Source organism: Dryobates pubescens, chromosome 21 (assembly GCF_014839835.1).
Source record: "Dryobates pubescens isolate bDryPub1 chromosome 21, bDryPub1.pri, whole genome shotgun sequence".
NCBI lineage: Eukaryota > Metazoa > Chordata > Aves > Piciformes > Picidae > Dryobates > Dryobates pubescens.
Genome location: NC_071632.1, coordinates 4,214,371 through 4,241,124, shown reverse-complemented (window position 1 = coordinate 4,241,124; position 26,754 = coordinate 4,214,371). Strand labels below are relative to the sequence as shown.

General features: G+C 43.0%; 1 protein-coding gene across 5 annotated transcripts in view; it reads right to left on the bottom strand.

The window, feature by feature from the left end:
- MLLT10 (MLLT10 histone lysine methyltransferase DOT1L cofactor) overlaps window positions 1-26,754 on the bottom strand; it is a 121,174-nt gene that overhangs the window by 78,239 nt on the left and 16,181 nt on the right. For 4 of the 5 annotated variants that reach the window (XM_009909062.2, XM_009909063.2, XM_054171182.1 and 1 more), the window contains 5 exons: window positions 25,429-25,483; window positions 16,097-16,206; window positions 9,043-9,146; window positions 6,569-6,662; window positions 4,554-4,649 (listed from right to left, as the gene is read on the bottom strand). In XM_009909062.2, coding sequence (XP_009907364.1) covers window positions 4,554-4,649; window positions 6,569-6,662; window positions 9,043-9,146; window positions 16,097-16,206; window positions 25,429-25,483 — 459 coding nt within the window. The remainder of the gene's footprint in view (window positions 1-4,553; window positions 4,650-6,568; window positions 6,663-9,042; window positions 9,147-16,096; window positions 16,207-25,428; window positions 25,484-26,754) is intronic. The other variant, XM_054171184.1, reaches the window with a different exon arrangement.

Genomic DNA, 26,754 nt, shown 5'->3' with positions numbered 1-26,754 from the left:
CTGATCCTTTCTAACATCTCTGCCACAGAAGCTAACAATACTTAATGTGGCAGCAATCAGAATAAAACTGAACTATTTATTATGTAGCTTCAAATTCCCCATTAGAGTTGCATCATACCAAAGGTTTGGTATGTTTCTGGTTATGCATTTGCTATGAGCTCTGTAAGCACAGTGCTCAGATGAGACTAAATACAAACTATGAATGAAAACATTTTCAACTTGGTGTCTCGTGACTAAAACAGCTACCCATATCACAAGGATGACAAAGGGACTAGAACACCTCTCCTACCAAGAAAGGCTGAGAGACCTGGGGTCCTTCAGCCTGGAGAATAGAAGGCCCAGAAGGGATCTTACCAATGTCTGTAAATACCCAAGGGGTGGGTGTCAAGATGAAAGTGCCAGGCTCTTTTCAATGCTGCCCAGTGAAAGGACAAAGGAAAACAGGTCTAAGTGGGAACACAGGAGGTTCCACCTCAACATGAAGAGAAACCTCTGTGAGGGTGCTGGAGCCCTGTAGGAGGCTGCCCAGAAAGGCTGTGGAGTCTCTTTCTCTGGAGACTTCTAAAACCCACCTGGATGTGTTCCTGTGTGGCCTGCCCTAAGTGATCCTGCTTTAGCAGGGGGGGGTTTGAACTCAGTGATCTCCGGGGGTCGCTTCCAACCCCTGTCATTCTATGATCACCATTTTCAGACTAACTTCTTATTGCAGAATAGTATTTTAAGTGCCACAGTTCCAATCCTCAACTTACATGGCTTCTGCTTTGCAAAATTAAAGCTTTAAGGATGCCTCAGGATCAGATTATCCAAATTTCCAAAGATGAAATATTAAATAGAAACTAGAGTGCCTTTGCTGGGAAGGAATGGGAGGGGAGATACAACCACATCTGGGAAGAGCTACATATTTACTGTAATATGACAGCAATCTAGATTCCAAAGAGATTTACAGAAGACAGAAATAAGGAGAGTCACCCTAAAAAAAAAATTACTTTACTCCTCCCAATACACCATGTACATTTGATATACTTTATTTAATAAGACATCACATGCAGAAGGTAATCAAATTTATCAAGAGAATGAGCTTCACACCACATACAGCTGACAGATGGAAGATTAGGGGTTTGCAAAGCACAGGTCACCTCTTAACTACAGAACATGCAAACTTAAACCAAAAAAAACCCTGTAGCCACAAAAGATTAGGTGACAAATAGCTCTAGGAAATGACAACTTTCCTTTTGGTTTAAACTAGAACAGTGTTATAACACAACATGCAAAGCAAATTAAACTTGGTGGGTGAACGTGCTGCAACATGCCAGGAGAACCACTGAATGTCAAAGAAGAAGTTAGTGCTTCAAATTTCATTGCTTCACTTGCTGCTGCAGATTATGAGGTCTTCTGGATTACCAAAGGCAGAAGAAATTTTAATATCATATTTCTAGCAAACTTCAAGTCACAGAAGAAAGGGCAGGACTTGCAGAGGCAAGCCACAGCATTAGCCATGTCTAGGAGATCCACATCAAAACACTTGCAGAGCAGGAGTAGCTGAGCAGCTAGCAGAAAAAAACCCCAGCTGATACATTGGCTGAACAATGCTGAACATTAAAACATGTTGAACAATTGGCTGAACATCAGAAATTCCCTCCAAGTCTCTCTGGAGATTTTGCAAGTATTTTACCTGAAGAAGCAGAGTAGTTCCAGTAAAAGACACTTTTAAAATAGAAACTTGGGGGGGGGGGAGGGGAATAGGCACCACAGAAACACAACAGCAACAGGGTTTAACTACCCAAACATACAACACTGAAACTGTGCCTCATGCTTACACCTCAAAAAGTTTCTTCGAATTCAGCTTCAAAGTTTTAGCACTGTGAGTAAAAAACAAAAACAAAACCAACAACAACCAAGAAAACCACCACCAAAACCAAATCCACTCATGCCTTTTGCCAAAACAGTACTGGTATCACGGTATCACCACCAAGGTTGGAAGAGACCTCGAGGATCATCGAGTCCCACCTGTCTCCACAGACCTCATGACTAGACCATGGCACCAAGTGCCACATCCAATCCCCTCCTGAACACCTTCAGGGATGGGGACTCCACCACCTCCCTGGGCAGCACATTCCAATGGCAAATGACTCTCTCGGTGAAGAACTTTCTCCTCACCTCGAGTCTAAACTTCCCCTGGCACAGCTTGAGACTGTGTCCCCTTCTCTGGAGCTGGTTGCCTGGGAGAAGAGACCAACCCCTTCCTGGCTACAACCTCCCTTCAGGGAGTTGTAGAGGGCAATGAGGTCACCCCTAAGCCTCCTCTTCTCCAGGCTAAATAACCCCAGCTCCCTCAGCCTCTCCTCACAGGGCTGTGCTCAAGGCCTCTCCACAGCCTCGTTGCCATTCTCTGGACACCTTCAAGTCTCTCAATGTCCTTCTTAAACTGAGGGGCCCAGAGCTGGACACAGGACTCAAGGTGTGGCCTAACCAATGCAGAGTACAGGGGCACAATGACTTCCCTGCTCCTGCTGGCCACACTATTCCTAATGCAAGCCAGGATGCCATTTGCCTTCTTAGCCACCTGGGCACACTGCTGGCTCATGTTTAGGCAGCTGTCAGTCAGCACCCCCAGGTCCCTCTGTTTGGCAGCTCTCAGCCACTCTGACCCCAGCCTGCAGCTCTGCATGGGGTTGTTGCGGCCAAAGTGCAGCACCTGGCACTTGGACTTGTTAAATGCCATGCCATTGGACTCTGCCCAGCTCTCCAGTCGGTCGAGGTCCTTCTGCAAGAGCCTTTCTACCCTCTAACTGACCAACATCTGCTCCCAACTTGGTGTCATCTGCAAATTTGCTGATGACTGACTCAATCCCCTCATCCAGATCATCAGTGAAGATGTTAAAGAGGATGGGGCCCAGCACTGATCCCTGGGGGACACCACTGGTGCCTGGCTGCCAGCTGGATGTGGCACCATTCACCACCACTCTCTGGGCTCGGCCCTCCAGCCAGTTCCTAACCCAGCACAAAGTGTTGCTGTCCAAGCCACGAGCTGACAGCAGTTTGCTGTGGGGGACGGTGTCAAAGGCCTTGCTGAAGTCCAGGTAGACCACATCCACAGGCCCCCCCTCACATCCACCAGACGGGTCACCTGATCATAGAAGGAGATCAGGTTGGAGAGGCAGGACCTGCCCTTCCTAAATCCGTGTTGGCTGGACCCGAGCCCTTGGCCATCCTTCAGGATCTGAAACATGGTAGTGGTAAAAAAACCCAAGCAAATTAAAAAAAAAAAAAAAAGTAGCAAATATTGTTAATTTCTAGCCTGCAGGCAGTTCTGTAATCTGTAACTCAAACTTGGGTTTTTCCTTTCAATGTGTTACTGAGGAAAAAGAAAGATCTGCCACCTCCCATACTTTATTGTTTTAGCCATAGTTAGATTTTGAGGTACAACTGCATCACAATGGACACACTCTTCTGCATTGCCAGATGGGGGAAGAACCATTCACTTTAACTATTCACATTAACCAGACCTAAAGATGCTTTTTAGATTACCCAAGAACAATGGAGATCAACATCCATCCAAAGTGGAAATGAGCTTCAAAATCAAATCAAATATTAAAGAGACGAAGGGTCTGAAGACTAATAGTTATTATTTCATTTCCTGTCTCTGTAAACACAGCTCCTTCATCTAACACACATCTGATCAATACATTCTTTGATTTCCATTTTCATGCAATGATTCTGAGCAGTGCAAAGCTAAGCATACCCACACCTGCACAAAATCTGTCGTGATAGCTGTGCAGAACACGTGCAGCTGAGCACCTCCGCACGCAGCCTTGCAAAAAGCCAAAGCAGATTTGCATCATTGTGCCAGTGTTTGTTAGCACCCTGTGTTTTGAATTTAGATGACAACTCTTCCACAGACAGCTATTAATCTAGCAGTAACAAAGACAGAAAGTAATCATCATTGTAGACTTTAAATTCTTTTTTTAAAAGCATGTGAAGTTAAATTGTTACCAGACTATGCCAATGATAGAAATCAGTCATCAGTAGTTATGTTCTTTTTGCCCTCACAGAAAGATTTCCAGGTGAGTGACAAGGTATTCTGCCATCACAATGGCCTGACCACCACCACCAGTAAAATGTAACAAGAGAGGTCAGTTCTTTGACCAGGAGAGAAAGCACAGGTTGAACCACAGAAACTAGCTGCACCTGTTTAGCAGCACACCCACTAAAATGCCTGCTCAGTTTTCTTTCCTGCCCAGTCACAAAGCCCACACAAAGAAATCTCCAATGGAAAACTAAAGCAAAGGAAGCAGCATGGAAACGGCATTCCCAAAGGATGTTTCAGTGTGTATCCCAAACCTGGTGATAAACAAGAATAGGAAGATGCACGTAGAAATGCACCTGAAGGTGTTGCCTCGTTGCACTCTAGTACCTCTAGTTTACCACCTGTGTCCATTTTTCAGTGCTTTAGAACCAGTTTCCTTCATGTTTTTCAGCAAAAATTAAGTTTATCAGCAAGTGCTACTATTAAGCAGATGTGCCACATAATTAGCAAGGACAAATCCACTTACTTTTTTCTCCTTCTCATGATGTTTATCCTGAGAGTGAGAGGAAGAATCACTTAAACTTTGATCATATGACCTATTAGATCCCCGTTTGCTCTTTTTCTAAAAAGAGAAAATATATTTATGGAGAGAGGAAAGGAATCACTGGAATAAATAAAAAGTATAAAACATTTCAATGGATAAGATACCTTACTGCTTGAAGAAAAAAAAAAAACCCACACCCTTCAGTTACTGAAAATCTGACCAATTGCTAACACTAATAAAAATAACAAGACTAGTCAACCTGTAGCAGAAAAAAAAAAGGCCTATCCTTATACTGACTTTACACCTTCCATAAATTTCCACAAATGAAATGACATGACACTTTGTAAAGGTTAAAAGATGCCAGACATTTTCAACTGTTCATAACACCCACCAGAAAAGATGCTGCTCAAAGGAGTTTCGCACGAAGCCACGGAGCGAGCACCGCCACACACCTGAAATGCACTGGAAGGTGGCTTCTTTATGGCTTCACCTCTATGATATTTTCATTACAGTGCAATGCTATTGTCATGTGTGCATTTGAAGGCAGCAGACATAGCTGCCTGTGTTTCTGTAATGTTTGAGTGCTCAATTCAGGACTGCAAATACTTTATGGTGTGCCAGAGTTCAAAACGTTCATTGTCATCGAGGTGGCTTAACAAACACACTTCAGGTCAGTGCTTTGCCAACCAAACTTCATCAGTGGTACAGGAGATACAGGCCACCCACCACCTGCAGTAGCAAATACTAAACCCCTGTATTTACCAGGTATCATCAGTCAAAATAATCCTAAAGAAACACTAAGACCTTAAATCATCTTCAAAGTCTTAACTGCTCTTACTGCTACAGTTTCAGAAAGGGAAACCAACTAATTACAGGTTAGAGTTGTGTCTTTCTCATTAAACTTGTTTTTTTTTAATAAACATGCATGTTCAAGTATTGCAGCACTGGAATATTCAAATCAATGTAATCAGTTCAGGCCAGTTGTAAGAGCTTGCCTTAACCATTATGTAACAGATCGGTTTTGCTCTTTTTGCATGCTTAGCTCAAGACACTAATTTCAAAAATAATCTTAGCTTAGTGAGGGCCTTGAAAGCCCTGACTTCACTAGGAAACAAGCTCATCAATATTCACAGGAGCACAGATTTAACCTCACCAAGCTTATCTTCTAGAAAGCTAAAATGGTTCATAGACCCTGGGTTTTTCCCCCCATTCCAACCTACCCAAATGTCACACAAGCAGGCAGTCACCTTTTGCAGCAGTGAAAACAAGTAATCAGCAAATTCACCTATATTCACAGCAATATCTGAGCTTAAGCCTATGTATTTTCACAATTCAATATTCATAAACAACATTTTTAAACATCAGTAAGCCCTTCAACTCCAGACAGACACATACCCAGAAACAGGTAACTGGTAAGAAGTGGTAGGAAAGACCCCAGAGGTCTGATCCAAAACCTATTGAAATAACTGAGAAATAGCAAAGTGGGGTTTTCTTGCTTGTTTATTTTTTCAAACCTTAAGGTTGTGTTTCAGAGAATGTACAGGCAGGGAATATCCACTGGCTACATGGTGAGAGACAGACAAAAAGGAAAATGTCTTCAAAAAAAGCATACTAGAAACAGAAGAAATTGGGGGGGGGTGCTTTATCCTCTAGTATGCAGGGTAAGAAATCATCTTTTCTAGATTATTCCAAAATGGACTAAATTCCTAGAAGCCAACTAATCAAATAGCAAAAGAAAACAGCACAGGAACTTAATGAAAATCACACAAAAGGTGCATGCTACTTCTGGCAGAGGGGCCAAACCCACACGTCCAGAAAGAAACCACTTCGAATAATATTTTCAGCTAGTACTTCTCTAACTATGATTAACATTGTTTCAATGAAGCTTAATCTGCTTTCTGAGCTAAGTGAAAATATTATTTCTGGTGTTAATAGCAACTCAGAGTGGGGGGGGGGAAGCCAGTGATATTTCTTTATAGAATTTAACAAATACTCACCAGTTTGCTAAAATGGTATTTGCAGTAGCCGCAGTACTGGACGTTATCTGCTCCATTGCCTTCTTCCTCACACAGAAGTCCTGCAAACTGTGCACTGAAAACAAACCAAACAACATTGAAGCGAAGTGATTTTACATCAGCTTGTACCACAACATCACAGCTGAGAATGCATGGATACTAATATCTGCATTCAATACATTTCCACACAAAGGGACTTCTGATGGCATGCAAGCACATAACCGACCTTTGGAGACCAGTTAATGGACATGTGGCACAGCTTATACTTTGGTCTCATGCCTTTTTCACAGTCTTGAAACCACTCACACAAGCTCAGAGCTTGAAAAAGTTACATTTATTAGGCAGCCACTCCCACAAATAAATGAAGCAAGCAATTTACACTCATCCTTAGCTCAAATTCAAGCCAAAAAATCATCTATGGAAAGCACAGCCTTTAACAAAGCCATAGTGCAGATCCAAAGCAGACATTTTTCTGAGGTTGCATACATCCTTCTCTGCTTTGCCAGGAAAATTACTTCTTTTTTTTTTTTTTTTTAATAGAACTTCAATGACACAATAAATCAAACCATATTTATTGGCTTAAAAGACTGTGGCAGGTTAATTTCTCTTACAAAGAACAAGTTTCCTCACCTAGGCTAATTATTACCTTATTCTGCTACATTTTTTTCCAAATCAAATTTGCTTTTCACCATTTCTAACATTGATTCATTTTCCTTATCAAAACCAACTTAGACATTGAAAAAACCAAATGTTCAGTTTCATTTTCCATATCGTTTTCATTAGCATAATAAGGCAATGTTACAGTCAAAGTGATGCACGGGATTATTTAAATGAATCTAGAGGGCTGCTGATGTTCATTGCTTCTTTAAAATCAATTTCCCTTCATTTACCCCTTATGTTCTTGAGCAACCCAGAACTGCTGCTGCCTAAACACAGGCACACCTACAGCAGCTGCCAACTCCACAAAACATTCAAGAGGCTTTCCACAAGCAGAGCTTCGTTATTCTTAACTTGCCATACAAAAAGAGATGGACCCAAGCTCATTCTCAGACACTAGATGTGTTAACCCCAACCTGATACAACTCATCTTGGACCTCTGCCTTCCATTGTCTTCCCATTTTTCAAGTATTACATAAGCCTCTCAATATTCCCAGTTACAGTACTCTCTAAGTGCTGTTTTATAGTACATACCTGGGGGCTTTAGAATTAAATTGTGAAACTTGGCAAGATAAATAACTTAATTTTGAGCCTAACTCCAATGTTCTTTATGGCATTGACTGAAAGTGGGATTTGGGAAGAAATTAAAAAAGATAAAAAGGACTCTTGAAAGCATCCAAGAAAGAAAAAGAGCCCTCTTCATCCAAACACTTGGATGGCAATTTTTCCACAGTCTGAAGTGACCCCTTTAACTTGCTATGCATGCTTTGAGGAACACAATCCCTTTTTCACCATAAAAGAACCTTGACATTAATCACATGAAAAATTAGATGCTTATCAAAGAGTAAAAGCTGCCAGATAGTCAAGGAATTAAAAAGAGAGTTACCAAAAATCAGCACCTAAGCTACTGAATTATATCCTTTAAGATCTGCACAAGACAAAGTATCACTTAATTAACTGAAGAAAATACATTTAAGTTTTTTAATTAGATCTGCAAATACCATTTCACTGACTGAGCTGGTCAGGAAGCAGCACACTGGGGCACTCACAAAACAGAGGTTATGCAGCTAGACAGTCTGTGTAAATCTATCTATTGTTAACTAGCTTCAGCTAGCTCTTGGAAAAGAACAAATAATGCCTGTAAATTTGGGGGTAGAACTCCTTTTGCCTCCTTTTACCTGTTGACATGTGGGACAATTTTATTATCCAGCCTCTTTTCAAGTCCATAATGTCCACTCCTGAGTGCAAGCAAAGCTAAATATCTTAAAGTGGAATGAATTAGGTGGCGGACACAGCTGGTTTTCCTCCAAGAGCTATACATGAAACTCAAATGAACAGCTCAGAATAGATGTGCATCATTCAGATAAAACCAGTGAGGTGAATTACCTCCAAACACTTGGAAATCTGTACCAGAAGGGGTGAGTCTGGAGCTCAGTAATTTTTCCCCTCGATTTACCAGAAGTAAACTTCAAATCCCTTAGCAGGTAAATAAACAATATTCTACAATATAAAAATCTAAGAAAAATAATACAAGACAAAAAGAAAACACTAAACCCTATTCACAGGAACACAATATTTAACACAACCCAAGGGATTATTATCAGATAGCTTTTGCAGCTCTGCTGCCACTGCCATAAGCATTAGGAAACTCCACTGCAATCAAGTGAGATAGGTCTACAGAAACCACTTTGCTGCATTTCTTTACTCAGAAATATACTTAATAAAGAGTTTATTCATTACATTGTGTGCATCAATTCTTTCTGCACCACCAGCCCTGTTAAATAAGAAGAGGTACTTACCATGTTACATGGAAAGCTTGTCGACATCCGTGTTTATTACATGTCATACAAGCGCCAGTGGCTGCTTTACTCTCTCTGCCTTGCTCATCACAAATATAGCACGTCTAGCAAAGAGAAAATACTTAACATGATAAAGAGCATACAAACAAACTCTCTGTTACTCACAGGAGACTCGAGGGTGAGAACTACAGGATTTTGCAGCTAAGCTTCTACAACTTCTTTACAAAAGTCTAATGATGTTTGTTTGCAAACGCAGATCACCTGGCAGACTCCTGCCACCTGTCTGACACCCCACCAAGCTTAAAGCAGCACAGATGCTAAATTGTATACAGCTGTCCAACTAGCCAAACAGTTAAACAGTCAAAAGGTAACAGCATTAGGCTTCCACCTTTTCCCTGCTTTCAAGTTTGTGTCGATGTCCTTTCAGGTGTCTGTCACTGTCACATTCATTTCACATTACCTGTACTGGGGGCACTCAAACACCAACTCACATTGAGTGCCCAATGGCACAATGTGCTTGCAACTACAAATGACACAGAGGAACACTGCAAACTTAAGAGTGTTAATTGTACATTTGGTGTAAAGAATTATCAGAAGGCTCCTAGAATGCTTCAATACTCCTATGCTGCTCAGTCACCTTTAATTAAATACGGTGTTTATAAACAGAACTCTGTTTGAATTTCAGCATGCCTTGGACAGGCCAATAAACATCTTAGAAACCAATCAAGCAAGAATCTTTTGTAAACAAAGCTTCAATTAGACCCATTTCAACCTCCAAAACAAGCTAGAATCAAAACAACTTGTCTAGTCCCTCAAAAATCTCTTCACAGCACTTCTGCTAATGTCTCTGCATTTGGAAATAATCCAAATTGCCACAATATCCCAGTAAAACAGTCTCAGTGAAGTAGAAGGGGGAGAAAAGAAATTATGACAAAGAAATCAAAACCTCTCTCATTAGGCAATAGTTGTTTGTTGGTTGTTTTTTTTTCAAGCCTGTGGCCAACAAGCCAACATCACAGTATCACAGTACATTAGAGGTTGGAAGGGACCTCAAGAAATCATTGAGTCCAACCCCCCTGCCAAGGCAGCATCACTTAGGGTAGTCTGCACAGGAATGCATCCAGGTGGGTTTTGAAAGTCTCCAGAGGAGACTCCACAGTCTCTCTGGGCAGCCTGTTCAAGTGCTCCATCACCCTCGCTGTAAAGAAGCTTCTCCTCATGTTGAGGTGAAATCTTCTATGTTCAAGCTTGAACCTGCTGTTTCTTGTCTTTTCAGTGCACACCACTATCAGTGCACACTAAACAGGATTGGCCCCCTCCACGTGACACCCACCCCTCACATATTTATACACATTAATGAGATCCCCTCTCAGTCTTCTCAACACTGACCAGCCCCAGGGCTCTCAGTCTCTCTTTGCAGGGGAGATGCTCAAGTCCCCTAATCATCCTCGTGGCTCTGCGTTGGATTCTGTCCAGCAGGTCTCTGTAGCATGAAAGCTCACTGTTACACTAGACATCACTACGATCTCTCACCAGCACTTCAGGGAAGAAACAGCAAGCAAAACTAAATCACTACCTGCTTTTTTTTTCAGGCCCTAATCACTGTAATGCTGTGTAGAGAGATTCTATCATATCAGATTTCTTTAACAATAGATTCTTAATGAAGGTATACTCCATCACTACAAGAAGGACATTGAGTTGCTGAAGCATGCCCAGAGAAGGACAACAAAGTCTGGAGAACAGGGCTGGTGAGGAGCAGCTGAGAAAACTGGGGATGTTTAGCCTGGAGAAAAGGAGGCTGAGGGGAGACCTCATTGCTCTCTACAATTCCCTGAAAGTAGGCTGGAGCCAGGTGGGGGTTGGTCTCTTCTCTCTCGTATCAGGCAATAGAAAGAGAAAGTAGCCTGAAATTGTGCCAAGGGAGGTTTATGTTGGAGATGAGGGAAAATTTCTTTGCTGAGAGGAGTTGTCAGGCATTGGAACAGGCTGTCCAGGGAGGTGGTGGAGTCACTGTTTCTGGAGATGTTCAAGAAATGTGTGGCCATGGCACTTTGGGACATGGTTTAATGGCCATGGCAGTGTTTGGCTGATGACTGGACTCTCTGATCTCAGGGGTCTTTCCCAACCAAAACAATGCTATGATTTTATGATTCTCAAAGGAGAGGGGATCTTGGTGAGGTAACAAACATCAAGCACACTTCTACCTCTGTAAAAATCTCATTGTAAGACTTTAGATGAGAAAGGAGAAACTTATTATTCCCCTCCAAAAAACAAAAAAAGTCTAGATTTAAACTGTAACTGACTGACTGCAACTGTATCACAACCTCCCTGCAGTGAGGCAGAGAATGAGTAGAATAATAAAGAACATCAACCATGGGTAGTAGAAAGTAGTATAAGAAAAATGGACCAAAACACTACTGAAATAAAAATTGAAAGGATGTAATGCAAGCTCAGCATTACTTAGAAAGCCTGAGATCAGAGCAGCCTTTTACAGGGGCGTTCAGAACAACATTTAAGACATCAGCTAACCAAAGCACTTAACACATGAGACTCCAGGGCAGGTGAGTCACTCTTGTACAGTTTCCATGAGACATTTAAAAAGCACTAAACCCAATAACTAATAGATCCTAAAATCATACCCTATATCCTAACATTTGAAGGATCAGAGAGGGGATAATCCTACTTAATTCCTTCCCTTGCTCCCTTTGTACATCAAGGCAGTGCATACAGATAATTCAGTTGTTTGACAGGGCCTGACACTGGCTGCTCTTTAGCTTTCCATACCATGATTTGACACATTTAGGTTTTAGAAACAAACAAGGTCATGACCTCCCAACCTCAACTGAGTAACTACATCAAGGGTAGGTTAACTACATATGTAAGGTACCTCTATGAAGAGCGCAACAGACCCCATGAATCTCAAGCTCCAGTTGCTGCACTGTTTTTCAGAGTTTTCCTCACTGAAGCTCAGGAAAATGAGGATAGGCTGAGAGAGCTGGGGTTAACCCAGAGAAGACTCTGGGGGAACCCAAGAGCTGCCTTCCAATACCTGAAGGGATCCTACAGAAAAGCTGGAGAGGGACTTTTCATAAGGGTGTCTAGTGATGGGACAAGGAGGAATGGTTTTAAGCTGAGGGAGAGCAGGGTTAGACTGGATCTGAGGAAGAAGTCCTTCCATATGAGGGTGGTAAGACTCTGGAACAGGTTGCCTAGAGAGGTTGTGGATGCCCCCTCCCTGGAGGTGTTCAAGGCCAGGCTAGATGTGGCCTTGCTCAACCAAGTCTAGCTGAGAGATGTCCCTGCCCAAGGCAAGGAGATTGGAATAAACGATCTCTGAGGTCCCTTCCAACCCATTCTACAGTTCCCTTTAGTAAGGTTGTGGGCCCTGGTTTTCAACACCACATACTGCACTTAGGGGCTGTGTTTCAGGGCCCTTTAAACCAATTGACACTAAAATAACTGTAAATAGCAAATGACCAGCTATATTAGGAACAAGTTGAAGCACAACACGGTGGACTGCCTACCCACTTTCACAAGCTCAGTGAGCTTCTATCCCTCCTGCAATAGTAGTGAGAAGTATTAAACCTGATTCCTTCTCTTCCACATGAAACAGCACCAAAGAAGGTTCACCCTCCTGTTCCAACACAGACAGAAAATTCTCTCTTAAGCTGAGCTTCTTATACTTCTACCTTCTCTTTAGACAGGAAACTACTGATGTTTGCATAAACTCTGCTTGATGGTCATTCTCCTTGCCCTATATTTTCCCCCACAATTCATACTACATGCATCCAGTCACACAGAATTATTTATTTAGGACTTCATAGGAAATCAAAAAATAAAATCTTTCTTAAAGTCATCCCAATTCTAGGCCAAGATGACAGACAGAATGAAATCAGCACTGAGCCTCTCTAAAAAGATGACCTGACTCCATTTTTCCCAATTACATGGTTACATTTGTTCACAACACATAAACAAATGTTTTTAGGCATGTTTGTCACATCTGCTTCTCAAAAAGCCAGCTTTTCTTCCCATTGCCTCTCAAACTGATGAAGTCAAACACTTTAGGAAGTTTCTCATTGAAAAGATGGATCATCTCAGTAAACATGATTTATATTGAATAGAAAAGCAGGTGGGGGAGGGGGACACCTTACAGCAACCTTCCAGTATCTGAAAGGAGCTTACAAGACAGCTGGGGAGGGACTTCTTAAAGACAAGGGGGAATAGATTGAAGCTTGAAGAGGGCTGATTTAGGCTGGAGATTACAATGAAATTCTTTCCAGTGATGGTGGTGAGACACTGGAACAGGCTGCCCAGGCAGAAGCTGTGCATGCTCCCTCCAGGGTGTTCAAGGCCAGGCTGGATGAGGCCTTGAACACCTGGTGTAGTGGAAGGTGTCCCTGCCTATGGCAGGGGGTTGGAACTGGATGAGATCTTTAAGGTCCCTTCCAACCCAAACCATTCTGTGAATCTGTGAATGTATTAAATTGTTGCAGTCTACCTAAAAAAGGGCATTAACAGTTGTACTGGTTTAGGGGTACTGCTCAGAAGTAGCTTATTCTGGAACTGGTGGCAGTTTAGCCACAACAGAACCAAACTTAGCACTGGGTACAGATTGATCAAGAACATTTGCAGAGTCCCCTGTCAGTGATTGCCTCTTAAATTCTCTGTTACTAGCTGCTTTTGGCAGCCAAGTGACATTGGCCTCAGGTTTGCTGCAGCAACTGCACTATAGGCATTTCTTTGGTTCCCCTGAAATTCACGAGTGCCATCTCCCTGAACCAACCAGACCAAATAAAGACAGCAAGAGAGAAGCTCTGTAGGAGGAAACAAAATGTCTCATTATATTCTACAATACACTGTAATGGGCTCTAGGAACGTAGTTTTAGCCTGTTAAGATGGAAAATAAGCTCGAATCAGAGCTAAAACCATAGAAAACTATGAGCTAGCCAACATCAGGAACTCTGTTTACATGATCTGTATGGCACCAGTGATTATCTAGCAAGCAGGAAAAAAACACAAATCATGGTAACTACAGACCAACACAAGGCAAATTGGAATTGTAACAGTAAAAAACACTGTAGATCATGTACTTGGAACACAAACAGTTCAAGACAGAAGTCACTTCAGCTGTAACAAAGCATAATTAAAGACTAAAGACAGAGACCAACAAGGGCCTTTGTGAACAAGTAATGTTAAAAGACACAAGAAGCTCTTTCTGAGGGATTTACTCATCCAGTATCAATCACCATCAGTGGAAGTGGTGCAAGATAAACCACAATCCAAAGTGTTCTATGACACTTTTAAAGTGTCTAAGGAAAGAACCACTACCAATAAAAAAACACCACCATGACTACTGCTTGAAGAAAACTGAGAAAACAGATGTGCTGTTGGCCCAAAGTTGAGGAGAGAAAATAAACTCATCTGCTGCAGCAAATCTGTGCTGCTTTGTGTCCAAGCACAAAGATTTTATTAGTTCTGCACTTAATCCAATTGTTGCATGTTCTTGCCAAGGCAAAAGGAAGCCAACAGTGAGGAGCCAATATAGATGCTCAGGTAGCACGTAATGAGAAAGCATGAGAAGGACTGAGAGGTGAACTTCTGGCTTTTGCAGATACACTGGTGAGTAAGACAGGGAAAACATACTGACAGCAACTGTGAGAATCTGAAACAGACAAGGAAAAGACCAAAACGGGGAGAGGGGAGAGGGGAGAGGGGAGAGGGGAGAGGGGAGAGGGGAGAGGGGAGAGGGGAGAGGGGAGAGGGGAGAGGGGAGAGGGGAGAGGGGAGAGGGGAGAGGGGAGAGGGGAGAGGGGAGAGGGGAGAGGGGAGAGGGGAGAGGGGAGAGGGGAGAGGGGAGAGGGGAGAGGGGAGAGGGGAGAGGGGAGAGGGGAGAGGGGAGAGGGGAGAGGGGAGAGGGGAGAGGGGAGAGGGGAGAGGGGAGAGGGGAGAGGGGAGAGGGGAGAGGGGAGAGGGGAGAGGGGAGAGGGGAGAGGGGAGAGGGGAGAGGGGAGAGGGGAGAGGGGAGAGGGGAGAGGGGAGAGGGGAGAGGGGAGAGGGGAGAGGGGAGAGGGGAGAGGGATTGGTGGGTAAACCATGAAAATCAGAGATGTAAACTGGGGGGAAAATAAAACAAAAATGAGAGGTCACAGAGACATGAAGAACAGAAGAGATGACATACACTTTTTCCCCCCTTCTACTTTCCCCTCACAACAGTGTATTCCTCTTTCAACCCAGTAGCCACAAGCCATCATCAAGTCACATAAAAGAAATAAACCAGAGGTTAAAAAACAACCCCACACCCCAACCCCACAAGAAAAATATGTAGTAACAGTAATAAAAATTCTAACAGTTTGCTGCCTACAGAAGGGAAAATCCAAAGGAGGATGCAGTCAGGTCTGGTGAGAAGAGGTAGCACAAGTGAAACAAGGAGGCTAATGTCATTATCAATGCAGAATATTCATAAATTGCTACTATATTCTTGGCTGTTTTAAATGAAGTCTCACCACACTCTACAAAACATTCCATCTCCCTGGCCCTCATTTAGAGACAGCTCTTCCAGATGCAAATCCCACTGAAGTGCATACTGTTTACAAAGGCAAAAGTCTACAAGCTAATGTATTAGCACAGCTTTTCTTCCCAAAAGAGATGTTTATGAATGCATTTATGTTCATATCAATACTTAAACCAGGAGGGCTTAGTGGTAATTAATAGCAACATTGCAAATAAGCTGCAGTAATATTTTAACCTATGGGAAATATTTCACATTGCTTTCAAAATAAACTCTTATGCCAAGACCACCATATTTTTAATTAACAAAACAGTCCCAAATCTGTAAGAGAATAATGAGTCAAGGCAGATAACCTTACAGCTTCACTTCATGCTCCAGCTTTCTTAACCTTTGGGTTTATCAGAAAGTCACAGCAGAAAACACACAGCGTTACTGCATACATGTGTGAACCAAAGAGCATGCCAAGAAGTGTAGGCTTAGATTATGGAAGCCCAGGAGTTGTAAAGCAAACACACCAGACACAGATGAGAGGACAGATAACTCTACCTTGTTGTAACGATCGTGAGGAACAGACTGCAACACGATAGGCTCCATCGTAGCAACGTTTGCGAACTGCACCTCGGGAATGTACAGAGCACAAACCACGTGAGCCCACCCTACAAAGAAAGTTATAACTGGATTTAATTGGGATGTTTGCTAAAAGCTCAAAGGACATTTCAGTTCTAGCACCAAGACTCTTCCACAATGCTTTCCTCCCCAGGCTATTTTGTTTAGAGTATTACAGACAGAAGTGACTTCAGCCATGTTCGTACTTCACTTCCTATTGTCCCAAGTCTGGAGGAGCTGTAACACATTTTTAACCTCATTCAGTGGATAATTTATATGAGCAATGCTCAAATGATTTATACAGCGACACAGAAGCACAAAACCAGGTTCTTTCTTTGCATTCCTTGGATTAACACAGTCATCATGTCGAAGCTATGAAAACTCCTGAAGGAGAGAAACATTATCTGAACAAACCAGTACTCATGCAAGCGTTACCATCAGTAAGACCTCTGTCTGCAATTTTAACAAAGTCATTCTAATTTGACTAGACTCCTGTTTGCTTTCTTGAGAAAGAAATTCCAACACACACATGTACACACACACACACATCCTCTCTGTCAAGCCTCTCCTTTTCCTTCTTGAAAGGTGTGGCAAACTCATTCTCTCATAGGAATGTCAACTCCCATACCCAGTCTTAACTCATTATCCTGGGGGTATCAATAATAGCTTAGTTAGTTACCACATGGTGCTTTAACAACATTTCAAGGAATAAACATTCCTAACTGGCTGGCATTATGTTGGAAGGGGGTGGGGGGAAAAGCCAGTTCAGAAAGAGATCTACTCCTTTTAGGCTGTTTTCAATAGTAAGAAACTGAGAGCTGTTGGTTTGTCTCAGTTCAGTTTTCCATAGCTGTACACTCAGCAGAAGCTGCTGCAGACCTAACCCAACACATTAATATAGTGACACCAGTAACAGGATTACCAGAGGACTATCACATAGTACAGAGCTACCTCATTTGAAAGTGAATTTGGTTTGCTGACCATTCAGCATGACCTCTGTTCTTCCCCAGGAGGAAAAACTGAAGTCCTTTGTCACAAGACCTTCAGAGCACCTTGAAAATAACTGTGCTTTCCTCCTACCCAGGCTTACTTGTACACAAATATTAAGGACAACAAATATTACAGACGTGCACAATTAGATACTCTGGCAGATTATTAGATTAGGTAAATAAATTGTATCTGTGCAAATGCATCCTATAATGAATAACAACCACCACCCCCCACAACACCCACCATGCTGAAGGCCTTTTTCAGTTTGTTTTTTTCCTCTAGGATTTTCCCTGTTTAATGACTCCAAGATCCTTCAGATTCAGTAATTTCTTCATCCAATTATACTTTGACTCTTAAGCTAAAATAAAGTTGTGCTTACTTACAGTAAGTGTAATTTACTTCCACTACTACTAAGACTCTGGAATGATATTTAGTCTCTGGACTTTTTATTCTTTTGTTAAAGCACAAATCTTTTCTGGCTGCTTCCAACCCCTTGGTTGTGTCCCCTCCCCACTTACTAAATGAGTAGTTACAAATTGTGTAGACAAAGAAAAAGCACACACAGAATCAGCATAAGACTGTCATTTTAGTACTTCCTCTGCAGCTAAATACAGTATTCTGTGCTGCTTCAGCACTTTCTTCACAAAGAGTTTGGAGAATTATTCCACACAGAAAAAGTTTGAGACTAATAAAAGAGTAGGGAAAAGAAAGAGGAATCTGCCAGCTTGAGCTCCTTTTAAAAATAGCTCCAACAGACCATTTTAAAGCTATCATTAACAGATTGGAAAGAAAAATACTATGAAAACCACAGGCTTTTTTTATTCTCTCCTCTACTCAAAATATCTTCAAGGAGTAAGTGCTTTTAAGGCTTTTCTAAGACTTGCAAGTTGCCCTAAACCAGAGTCACCCTCCTAAAGACAGATAACTAAATGTTAAGATGGGTTGATGGTGAGTATTTCTCTTCCACACTCCTCTCAAAACTTAACTCCCATAGGAACACCACTCAGCTAATAAAATCATTAAAGCAGTAGAAAAGTGACATTGACATTTTGCAAACAAGCCCTCTTCAGTTAGTTACACATAAAGAGGTACCAAAGGCTTTTACTTCAGGTGTAATTAAGTCTGAGCTATGCTCATTTATAATGAAAAATTATTATGTAATACACAAAAATATACAGCACACTTCTATTGCCCCTGCCAAATTCTTACATCCTAGAAGAAGCCTAACTCCAGCACCAGCTCCCACTAGGGCTCAGACCTCCACACACAACTGCTTGAATGTTCTTTAGTCCAAAGTTTCACCAATGCAGAAACAGAATACAGAGAGCAAGACTCAGCTCACCAGGATGAGCCCAGAGAGGCAGAGGCTCAGCAACCCTCTGTGAAGAAAGAATAAAGATGTTTCTTCTAAGGACTGGTTGCCTAAAGGTACTTTAAGGATTTTTTTAAGCTCATCTAATTCCAAGCCCCTGCCATGGGCAGGGACATCTTCCACTAGACCAGGCTGGACAAGGCCTTGTCCAGCCTGGAGGCCACCATGAATCAGCACACTGAACACCTCTTCTGCTGTAAACAATACAATATGCAACAACAATCAATGCCTCCCATACAGAAACTGTAAAATATCATCAGGTTTTGGTTATTCGAAGTCTGGAGCTGCCAAACACAAAGGGACCTGGGGGTGCTGATTGACAGCTGCCTAAACATGAGCCAGTAGTGTGCCCAGGTGGCCAGGAAAGCCAATGGCATCCTGGCCTGTATCAAGAATAGAGTGGCCAGCAGGAGCAGGGAAGTCATTGTGCCCCTGTACTCTGCACTGGTCAGGCCACACCTTGAGTCCTGTGTCCAGCTCTGGGCCCCTCAATTTAAGAAGGACATTGAGACCCCTATGAGGAGAGGCTGAGGGAGCTGGGGTTGTTTAGCCTGGAGAAGAGGAGGCTCAGGGGAGACCTCATTGCTCTCTACAACTCCCTGAAGGGGGATTGTAGCCAGGAGGGAGTTGGTCTCTTCTCCCAGGCAAGCAGCACCAGAACAAGAGGACACAGTCTCAAGCTGCACCAGGGGAAGTTTAGGCTGGAAGTGAGGAGAAAGTTCTTCACTGAGAGTCGTTCACCACTGGAACATGCTGCCCAGGGAGGTGGTGGAGTCACTATCCCTGGAGGTGTTTAGGAGGGGACTGGACGTGGCACTTGGTGCCATGGTCTAGTCATGAGGTCTGTGGTGACAGGTTGGACTTGATGATCTTTGAGGTCTCTTCCAACCTTTGTGATAGTGTGACTTGGTTATTGGAGAGATTGGATATAGAAGAAACTTCTTCCGTGAAGGAGTTCTCAATTGCTGGCACAGGCTGCCCAGGGAGGTGGTTGAATCCCCATCCCTGGAGGTGTTTCAAAGAGGCAAAGATGTGGTGAGGGGCATGGCTTAACCTTGGCAGAGTTAGAGAACAGTTGGACTCAATGATCTTAAAGGGATTTTCCAACCAAAGATATTCCACGATGCCATAATTACTTATCAGAAACAACCTCCTGGTGAGTGCCCAATTAGTATGAAAAATACCTACTTAAAGTGCACATTCCAGTCCAAGAACTTTGGGAAATGCTGCTTATCTTGCAAGAAAACATCATTTATTTTAAAATCTACCATACTTTCTCAGACTCCATGTAGCAGAAGTGGCTTCGCAGCAGTGGTACGATTGTGAGCTCTAAGCAAGTGGTTAGACTTGACATCAAAGGTCTCTTCCAACCTCAACAGTTCTGTAATTCCATGATTACAGTTTGAAGTAACAGGAACTACCTCACCTCTGTGTCACAGAATCAGTTTTGACGCTGTGCTGCAAAGCAGTAGCAAACTGCACCAAGTCACACCAAGATCAAATCACAGTGCCAGTCTGCTCCCACAGGAGAGCTCTGGGAATATCATCACCATCTCAGAATCACAGAATCATAGAATTGTTTTGGTTGGAAAAGATCTTTAAGATCATTGTGTCCAACCATTATCTAACTCTCCCAAGGCTGATGCTAAGCCATGTCCCATATGAGATCACACCATCCACATTCTCAGATGTTAATACCAAGAAAACTCACCAGAACAGTAAATCTGAGGGTGAGAGCTGCTGACTCCAGTAACAACAGCAATAGGAAATCCCAGCACAGTGTTTTTATAGACTTGGGAGATCCTGACACTACCCCAGGGCTGAGAAGAGGGCCTGGACCAGAGGACATAAAACCACTGCATTGTTAGCTGGCCTCTTCCCAAGCAGCTGCATGAAAGAAGTCTTCTTGGGAAGTCACACAAAGAATGCTGTCAGACAGCATTCCTGATCATCATCCGCTGGAGTCAGATTTCAAAGTGCCAACTTGTGCAGCAGAAATGAGCCTGTTAGGCCTAGGAAAATTGTGGACAAAAGTTACTGCAAGAAAACTATTTGAATGGGAGATGCACAATGTTGGATACAGCTGATCAATCTGCTTACCAAACAGACTGCATCCTCCACATGGTGAGAAGTGGGATTCAAAAAACCAGTTTGCATGCTCAGGGTTTTGTTTCCTCCTCACTGAGTGCCAACAATCCAAATCAATAAGCAAGTCTTGTACATAGATCAGGGGGTTCTCATTTTAGACTCAGTCCTGTGTTTAGCACCACAGTGGTGCCCCTAAATGAACACATATACCAAACTGAGCAAGGAATTGTCAATAAATATACTCAAGAGAGACAAGTTCTTTTTTCAGCTTAGGCCTACTCTTCTACTTCTAGCATCAATAAGAAAAGGAAAAACATGGAACAAAAACCTAAAGAAAAAAAAAGGAGAAAAGAAAAGAGAGGAGGAATGGAAAAGGGGTAGAAGGGAGAAAAGGGGGGGCAGAAAAAATGGGGACAAAGAAAAAAGGAAGGAGAGAAAAAAGGAAGGGGGGGAAAAAAGATGGAGGGGGGGGGAAGGAAAAAGCAGACAAAAAAGATAAGGAAAAAGGAAAATAAAGGGGAAAAAAGGGGAAAAGGGGAAAGAAGAACCTAAGCAGTAAATAATCCAACAGAATTTCTAGAGCTGCTGTCTCTGAACACTGAACAAGTCCTAAGGTTTCTGTACAAATTAATTCCACAAAGTCCACATATAGGGAAGACTATTTTTGGTCCTTAACCATAGCTGCATCTTGCAGCTATCTGTGCACCAAAATACATTCAAAGCACATTCCTAAAATTTCTATCATTCTGACCATTACTAAGCAATGTCTCACCACTCAAATTAGTTAATCAAATGTGCAGCTAAATACAGTCAACTTTTCATAATCCTTAGCACAGATACCCCTCTGACAGCTAAACTGCACCAGTCTCTGACAAGGGAAAGCACAGGAGGGACACTGAAGCACACTAGGATGCATTCTGCTCAAATCCAGACAAAATTCTCTCATTGGGCTCACTGCAGGTTCTAATTGTAACAGCAGCCATCACCAAGCCAAAACCAGGCACTGTGTACTCTCCAAGTACCAAAAAAAAAGCCATGAATAACAGAAAAATTACATTTCCACTTGGCCCTTCACATGAACTCTTTAGTCCATCCAGATCCAGACACACTAGCAATTTGGTGTAGAATCATCTGCATGAGTTTCCAACACTAAGTGGAATGTTACCACAACATTGTCTAGGAAACACTTTGCTAACAAAGTCACTATTATCCAGATTAACTGAACTTCCCCTATCACACTCCAATTCCAACAACCCAAATACTCATGATTCACCTACAGCTGTAAAAATAGTTAATGCCTCAAAAATGTGAATTACCCCTGTCCAGAGTCAGCTGAAGATGAGCCACTTTGTGTTCAGGCAGCCAACAAGGCCACCAGCATCCTGGCTGGGATCGAGACTAGTGTGACCAGCACAAGTAGGAAAGTGATTGTTCCCCTGTACTCAGCACTGGCGAGGCCACACCTTGAGTCCTGGGTTCAGTATTGGGTCCCTTACTCCAAGAAAGACATTGAGGAGCTGCAGTAGGTCCAGAGAATGGAAACAAAGCTGGTGAAGGGTTTGGAGAGCAGGTCTGGTGAGGAACAGCTAAGGGAACTAGGGTTGTTTAGTGCTGAGAAGAGGAGGCTGGGGGGAGACCTCATTGCTTTCTACAACTCCCTGAAAAAAGGAGATTAGAGCCAGGTGGGGGTTGGTCCCTTCTTCCTAGTAACAAGTGATAGGACAAGCAAAAATAGTCACAAGTTGCCCAAAAGCAGGCTTAGATTGGAGAGTAGAAGAAAATTATTCACTGTAAGAGTTCTCAGCCACTAGAATGGGCTCCCCAGGAAGGTGGTTGAATTCCCATCCCTGAAGGTGTTGAAATGAGGCAGAGATGTGGTGCTGGGGGACATGGTTTAGCACCAGCCTCTTGTAAAGTTCAGTAGTAGCTGGACTTGATCATTTTAAAGGTCCTTTCTAACCAAAACAATTCTGTGATTTCATGATTCTCTTCTATTCTCAAAGGAAAGGTAGCAAACAGTGGATTCAATTTACAGAACATTCTTCATGCAAAGGCCTTGCTAACATCAGTATGTTTGCTCCAGTTTCAAGATCCTAGTTTTGTTCAGTTTGATTGTTCAGGCTAGTGAAAATATTCTGTGTTGAGTGACAAAACGCTGTACCAAAAAAAAAGGTGACCCATCATTACACCTGTAGTCAGTGATGGGGAACACAAAAACACACTGTAAGCATTCTGCAGTCTGGAGAGTCCATGGAAACCCATCCAGTAGATTTGCCTTGTCTAAAATGTCCCATTCAGCTCTGGATTAAGTATTATTTGGAAGAGACACAGAGAAGGGGAAAAGCAACAATTGTTTCCCTGTAGAAGGAATGCCCCATCAGTCTGGGCTCCCTCATTCCAAAACGAGACAAAAGAATATGACAGAGGCCTACAAAGCCAGAAGAGGTACTGAAAGGTGAACACAGAGTAACTACTACTGTTTGTCACTTCCTGTCGCTCAGCAAGTGCCACGTGGCAGCAAACAAAACCACGAGTTAACAGGTCCAAAACAAACCAGCATCATCTTGTCTACAAAATGCCTTGCCACACAACACTATGGGCACTAGACCTTGACACAGAAGTGGAGTCATTCATGGTGTGGTGGACTCTTCCTCTGTTGAACACAGAAATACCATCATCCCTGGCTCAAGAAATCCCAAAGCATAAATACTTGTAGACCAGCAAAGTATTCTGAGAAGGCACAGAAGAATCTTCCCAAGAATCTAGTTGGTACTGATAAAGAGAGCAGGCCAAATGCTGTTTGGCCTCCATGATATGCTCCTCTCCTCTTACTACATCTGGCTGGCACTTTCAAGTTCTAAGAGCCACGACAGTACTGCTCCAAGGATACTGTGTTCATGGTATCACTGAAAACTCCACTTCCATATTTGCCACAGCTGCTACTGAAGAACCCAGCGTCAAGGCACAGCAAGTGTACTGACAAAGCAGGGCTAAGGTACTGAGATGTCTCCAAGCAGAAATACAAAACCTAAAAACAAATCTAAGGAAGTGCTGATCTCCAGAAAGCCAGATAAACAGGAGCAGAGCAGGAAAAGGAAAGGGAGGAGAAAGACTGCACACAAAAGAGCTTGACATCGCTTGGGGGTAGCAGGGGAGGGATTGAAAAAAGGACACAACACATCAACACAATCACACCATACAGCACCATCACTGCTCTGCTCAGAGAGGTGGTGGAGTCTCCCTCTCTGGAGTCATGCCATTCTGTGCACTGGCTGAACCTGCCCTGGTGCAGGGTCAGTCTCAATCTCTAGAGGTCCCTCCCAAGCCTCCCAAGTTCTGTGATTTTCTAGTTAGCCACACTTCAAAACAACACAAGTTTGATTCCCAGACTAGCTTGTCAAATATGCCTCATAGTGCCCCAGAACTCTTAAAGGCAAGAAAACACCATCACAGAAGAGCTGGAAGATCAGGTTGCTCTCAGTCACAGCTGTGCAACTGACCTAAGACAGCTGATACACAGGCTGCTGCTAAAGGAACAGAATCACCATCAGCATCCTCAGCTGGGGCAGGGAACTGATTTCATTCGGCTGAAAATGAACCCATAGCAGAAAATATGAGTTTTAAATGCTAGCAGCATCACATAGGAAGAGTAAGCAATGTATAGCAAGGATTTTCCCTGCAGTAACAGTGCTTTAATGCAGGTTAGCAGAACTGTGGAACCCTACAGAAAAAGCTCAGGGGGTAAAACAACACTCCCAGGGGACACTAGATTCACTAGCAGGTTTGAGATAGCAGACACTGGAAGGGTGGACACTGCAGTCCAAGTGCAGACAAGGGAAAGGTAGCTCAGCTCAGACACAAGAAGGCTCTGTGCTCCCACACCTCAACTGCAAGAGAAATAGCAAAGCTGAATCAATACTAAGCCAAGACAGAAATGAGTTCGAGTATCACCCACACAGAATAAAACCTCCAGAATACAACTGACATAGACTGTCCAAATGAAATCCAGAATCCTGATCATACTTTCTCCTCTCACAAGAGAAAGGGCTCAGTATCAAAATGACCAGGCTATTTACAGGTAGATGATGGACAGGAATTTCAAAGTACCTAGTAAAGAGAGAAGGAATTCCAGAAGTGATTGAGAAGTTAATTGGAATTTTCCCCTCCTATCACCCAGCTATTAGTATAAACATAATCAGGACAGGAGATTTAATGGAGACTTTCTAGAGCAGTTCTGCTGAGCAGGAGTGATGAGAACTTGAAATGATGAAATCAGAAAGATGCAAAGGACAGGTAATCACTACAGCAACTTTTAGGCTTCAACTTCTTTGTTACAGAAGCTATTAGCAAATAAGGCAGGAAAGAGCTGCCCTCTGAACGTGCACTGGTGCATTCAGTCAGGGCCACAGGCAGCAAAATTCCACTTTTCTCCTTGAAAGGGGCACTTTCAACAGTTTTCTATAAACTTGCAAATTTCCACCTCCCACTAAACTTATCCTTTTTGGTCATTAAAAATCTTGTCTTAAAAGATTTACTCCTTCACTGCCACTTTCTTTTCCCCCTCAAAAATAAAATTAAGGAATAATGACTTCTGTTCCCAAACTAGAACTAGACAAATTAAAGTTACTGCAACTGCTAAACAGCTCTCCCTATCCAGATCAGCCACTCTTTATCATTTACCTGTAAGGTCCCTATAAATATTTTTTTTTTCCTTCAGAGACTTATTTCCCCTACAGAAAAATAAGAGAGGTCACACCAAAAGGAAAAAAAAAATTGGGGAAAAATAAAAAACCAAAAAAAACAAAGTAAGAATAAAACTTACCCCCATTATCTGTTCTCTTTAAAGCACCATCCTTATGAGGGCATAATTCACATCTCTAGGGAAAAAAAAAAGGCAAAAATAAAATAAAAAAAATGGAATGATCACATGAGCATTGAGAAAGAAACCACACACATCAAAACTGTTAGCTGACATTAAGGAGCAACCATTCTATAGAAGCTAATGAGTGTGTCCTCCCTTAACCTTTACTGGAACATTAATGGGAGTTTGCCACCAAGTTTCACAGTGTCACAGTATCACCAAGGTTGGAAGAGACCCCAAGGATCATTGAGGCCAACCTGTCACCACAGACCTCATGACTAGACCATGGCACCAAGTGCCATGTCCAGTCCCCTCCTGAACACCTCCAGGGATGGTGACTCCACCACCTCCCTGGGCAGCACATTCCAATGACCAAGGACTCTCTCTGGGAAGAACTTTCTCTCACCTCCAGCCTAAACTTCCCCTGGCGCAGCTTGAGACTGTGTCCCCTTGTTCTGATGCTGGTTGCCTGAGAGACCAACCCCCACCTGGCTACAACCACCCTTCAGGGAGTTGTAGAGAGCAATGAGGTCTCCCCTGAGCCTCCTCTTCTGCAGGCTAAAGAATCCCAGCTCCATCAGCCTCTCCTCATAGGGCTGTGCTCAAGGCCTCTCCACAGCCTTGTTGCCCTTCTCTGGACACCTTCAAGTGTCTCAATGTCCTTCCTAAACTGAGGGGCCCAGAACTGGACACAGGACTCAAGGTGTGGCCTAACCAATGCAGAGTATAGGGGCACAATGACTTCCCTGCTTCTGCTGGCCACACTATTCCTGATGCAGGCCAGGATGCCATTGGCCTTCCTGGCCACCTGGGCACACTGCTGGCTCATGTTTAGGTGGCTGTCAACCAGCACCCCCAGGTCCCTCTCTGTTTGGCAGCTCTCCAGCCACTCCAACCCCAGCCTGTAGCTTGGCATGGGGTTTCCTCCCAAAGGTCTTGAAGCTATGAGATACAAATGTTTAAGCTACTTGCAGTTCTGCCTCTAAGTCCAGTAACTGAAAGGCATCGACAGAAGGGCTGGAGAGGGACTTTTCATAAGGATGTCTAGCAACAGGACAAGGGGGAATGGTTTTAAGCTGAGGGAGGGTAGGATTAGACTGGATTTTAGGAAGTTCTTCAGTAGGAGGGTGGTGAAACACTGGAACAGGTTGCCCAGAGAGGTTGTGAATGCCCCCCCCGGAGGTGTTCAAGGCCAGGTTGGATGAGGATTTGAGTAATCAAGCCTAGTTGAGAGGCACCAAGGTTGGAGCAGATGATCTCTAAGGTCCCTTCCAACTTAAGCCATTC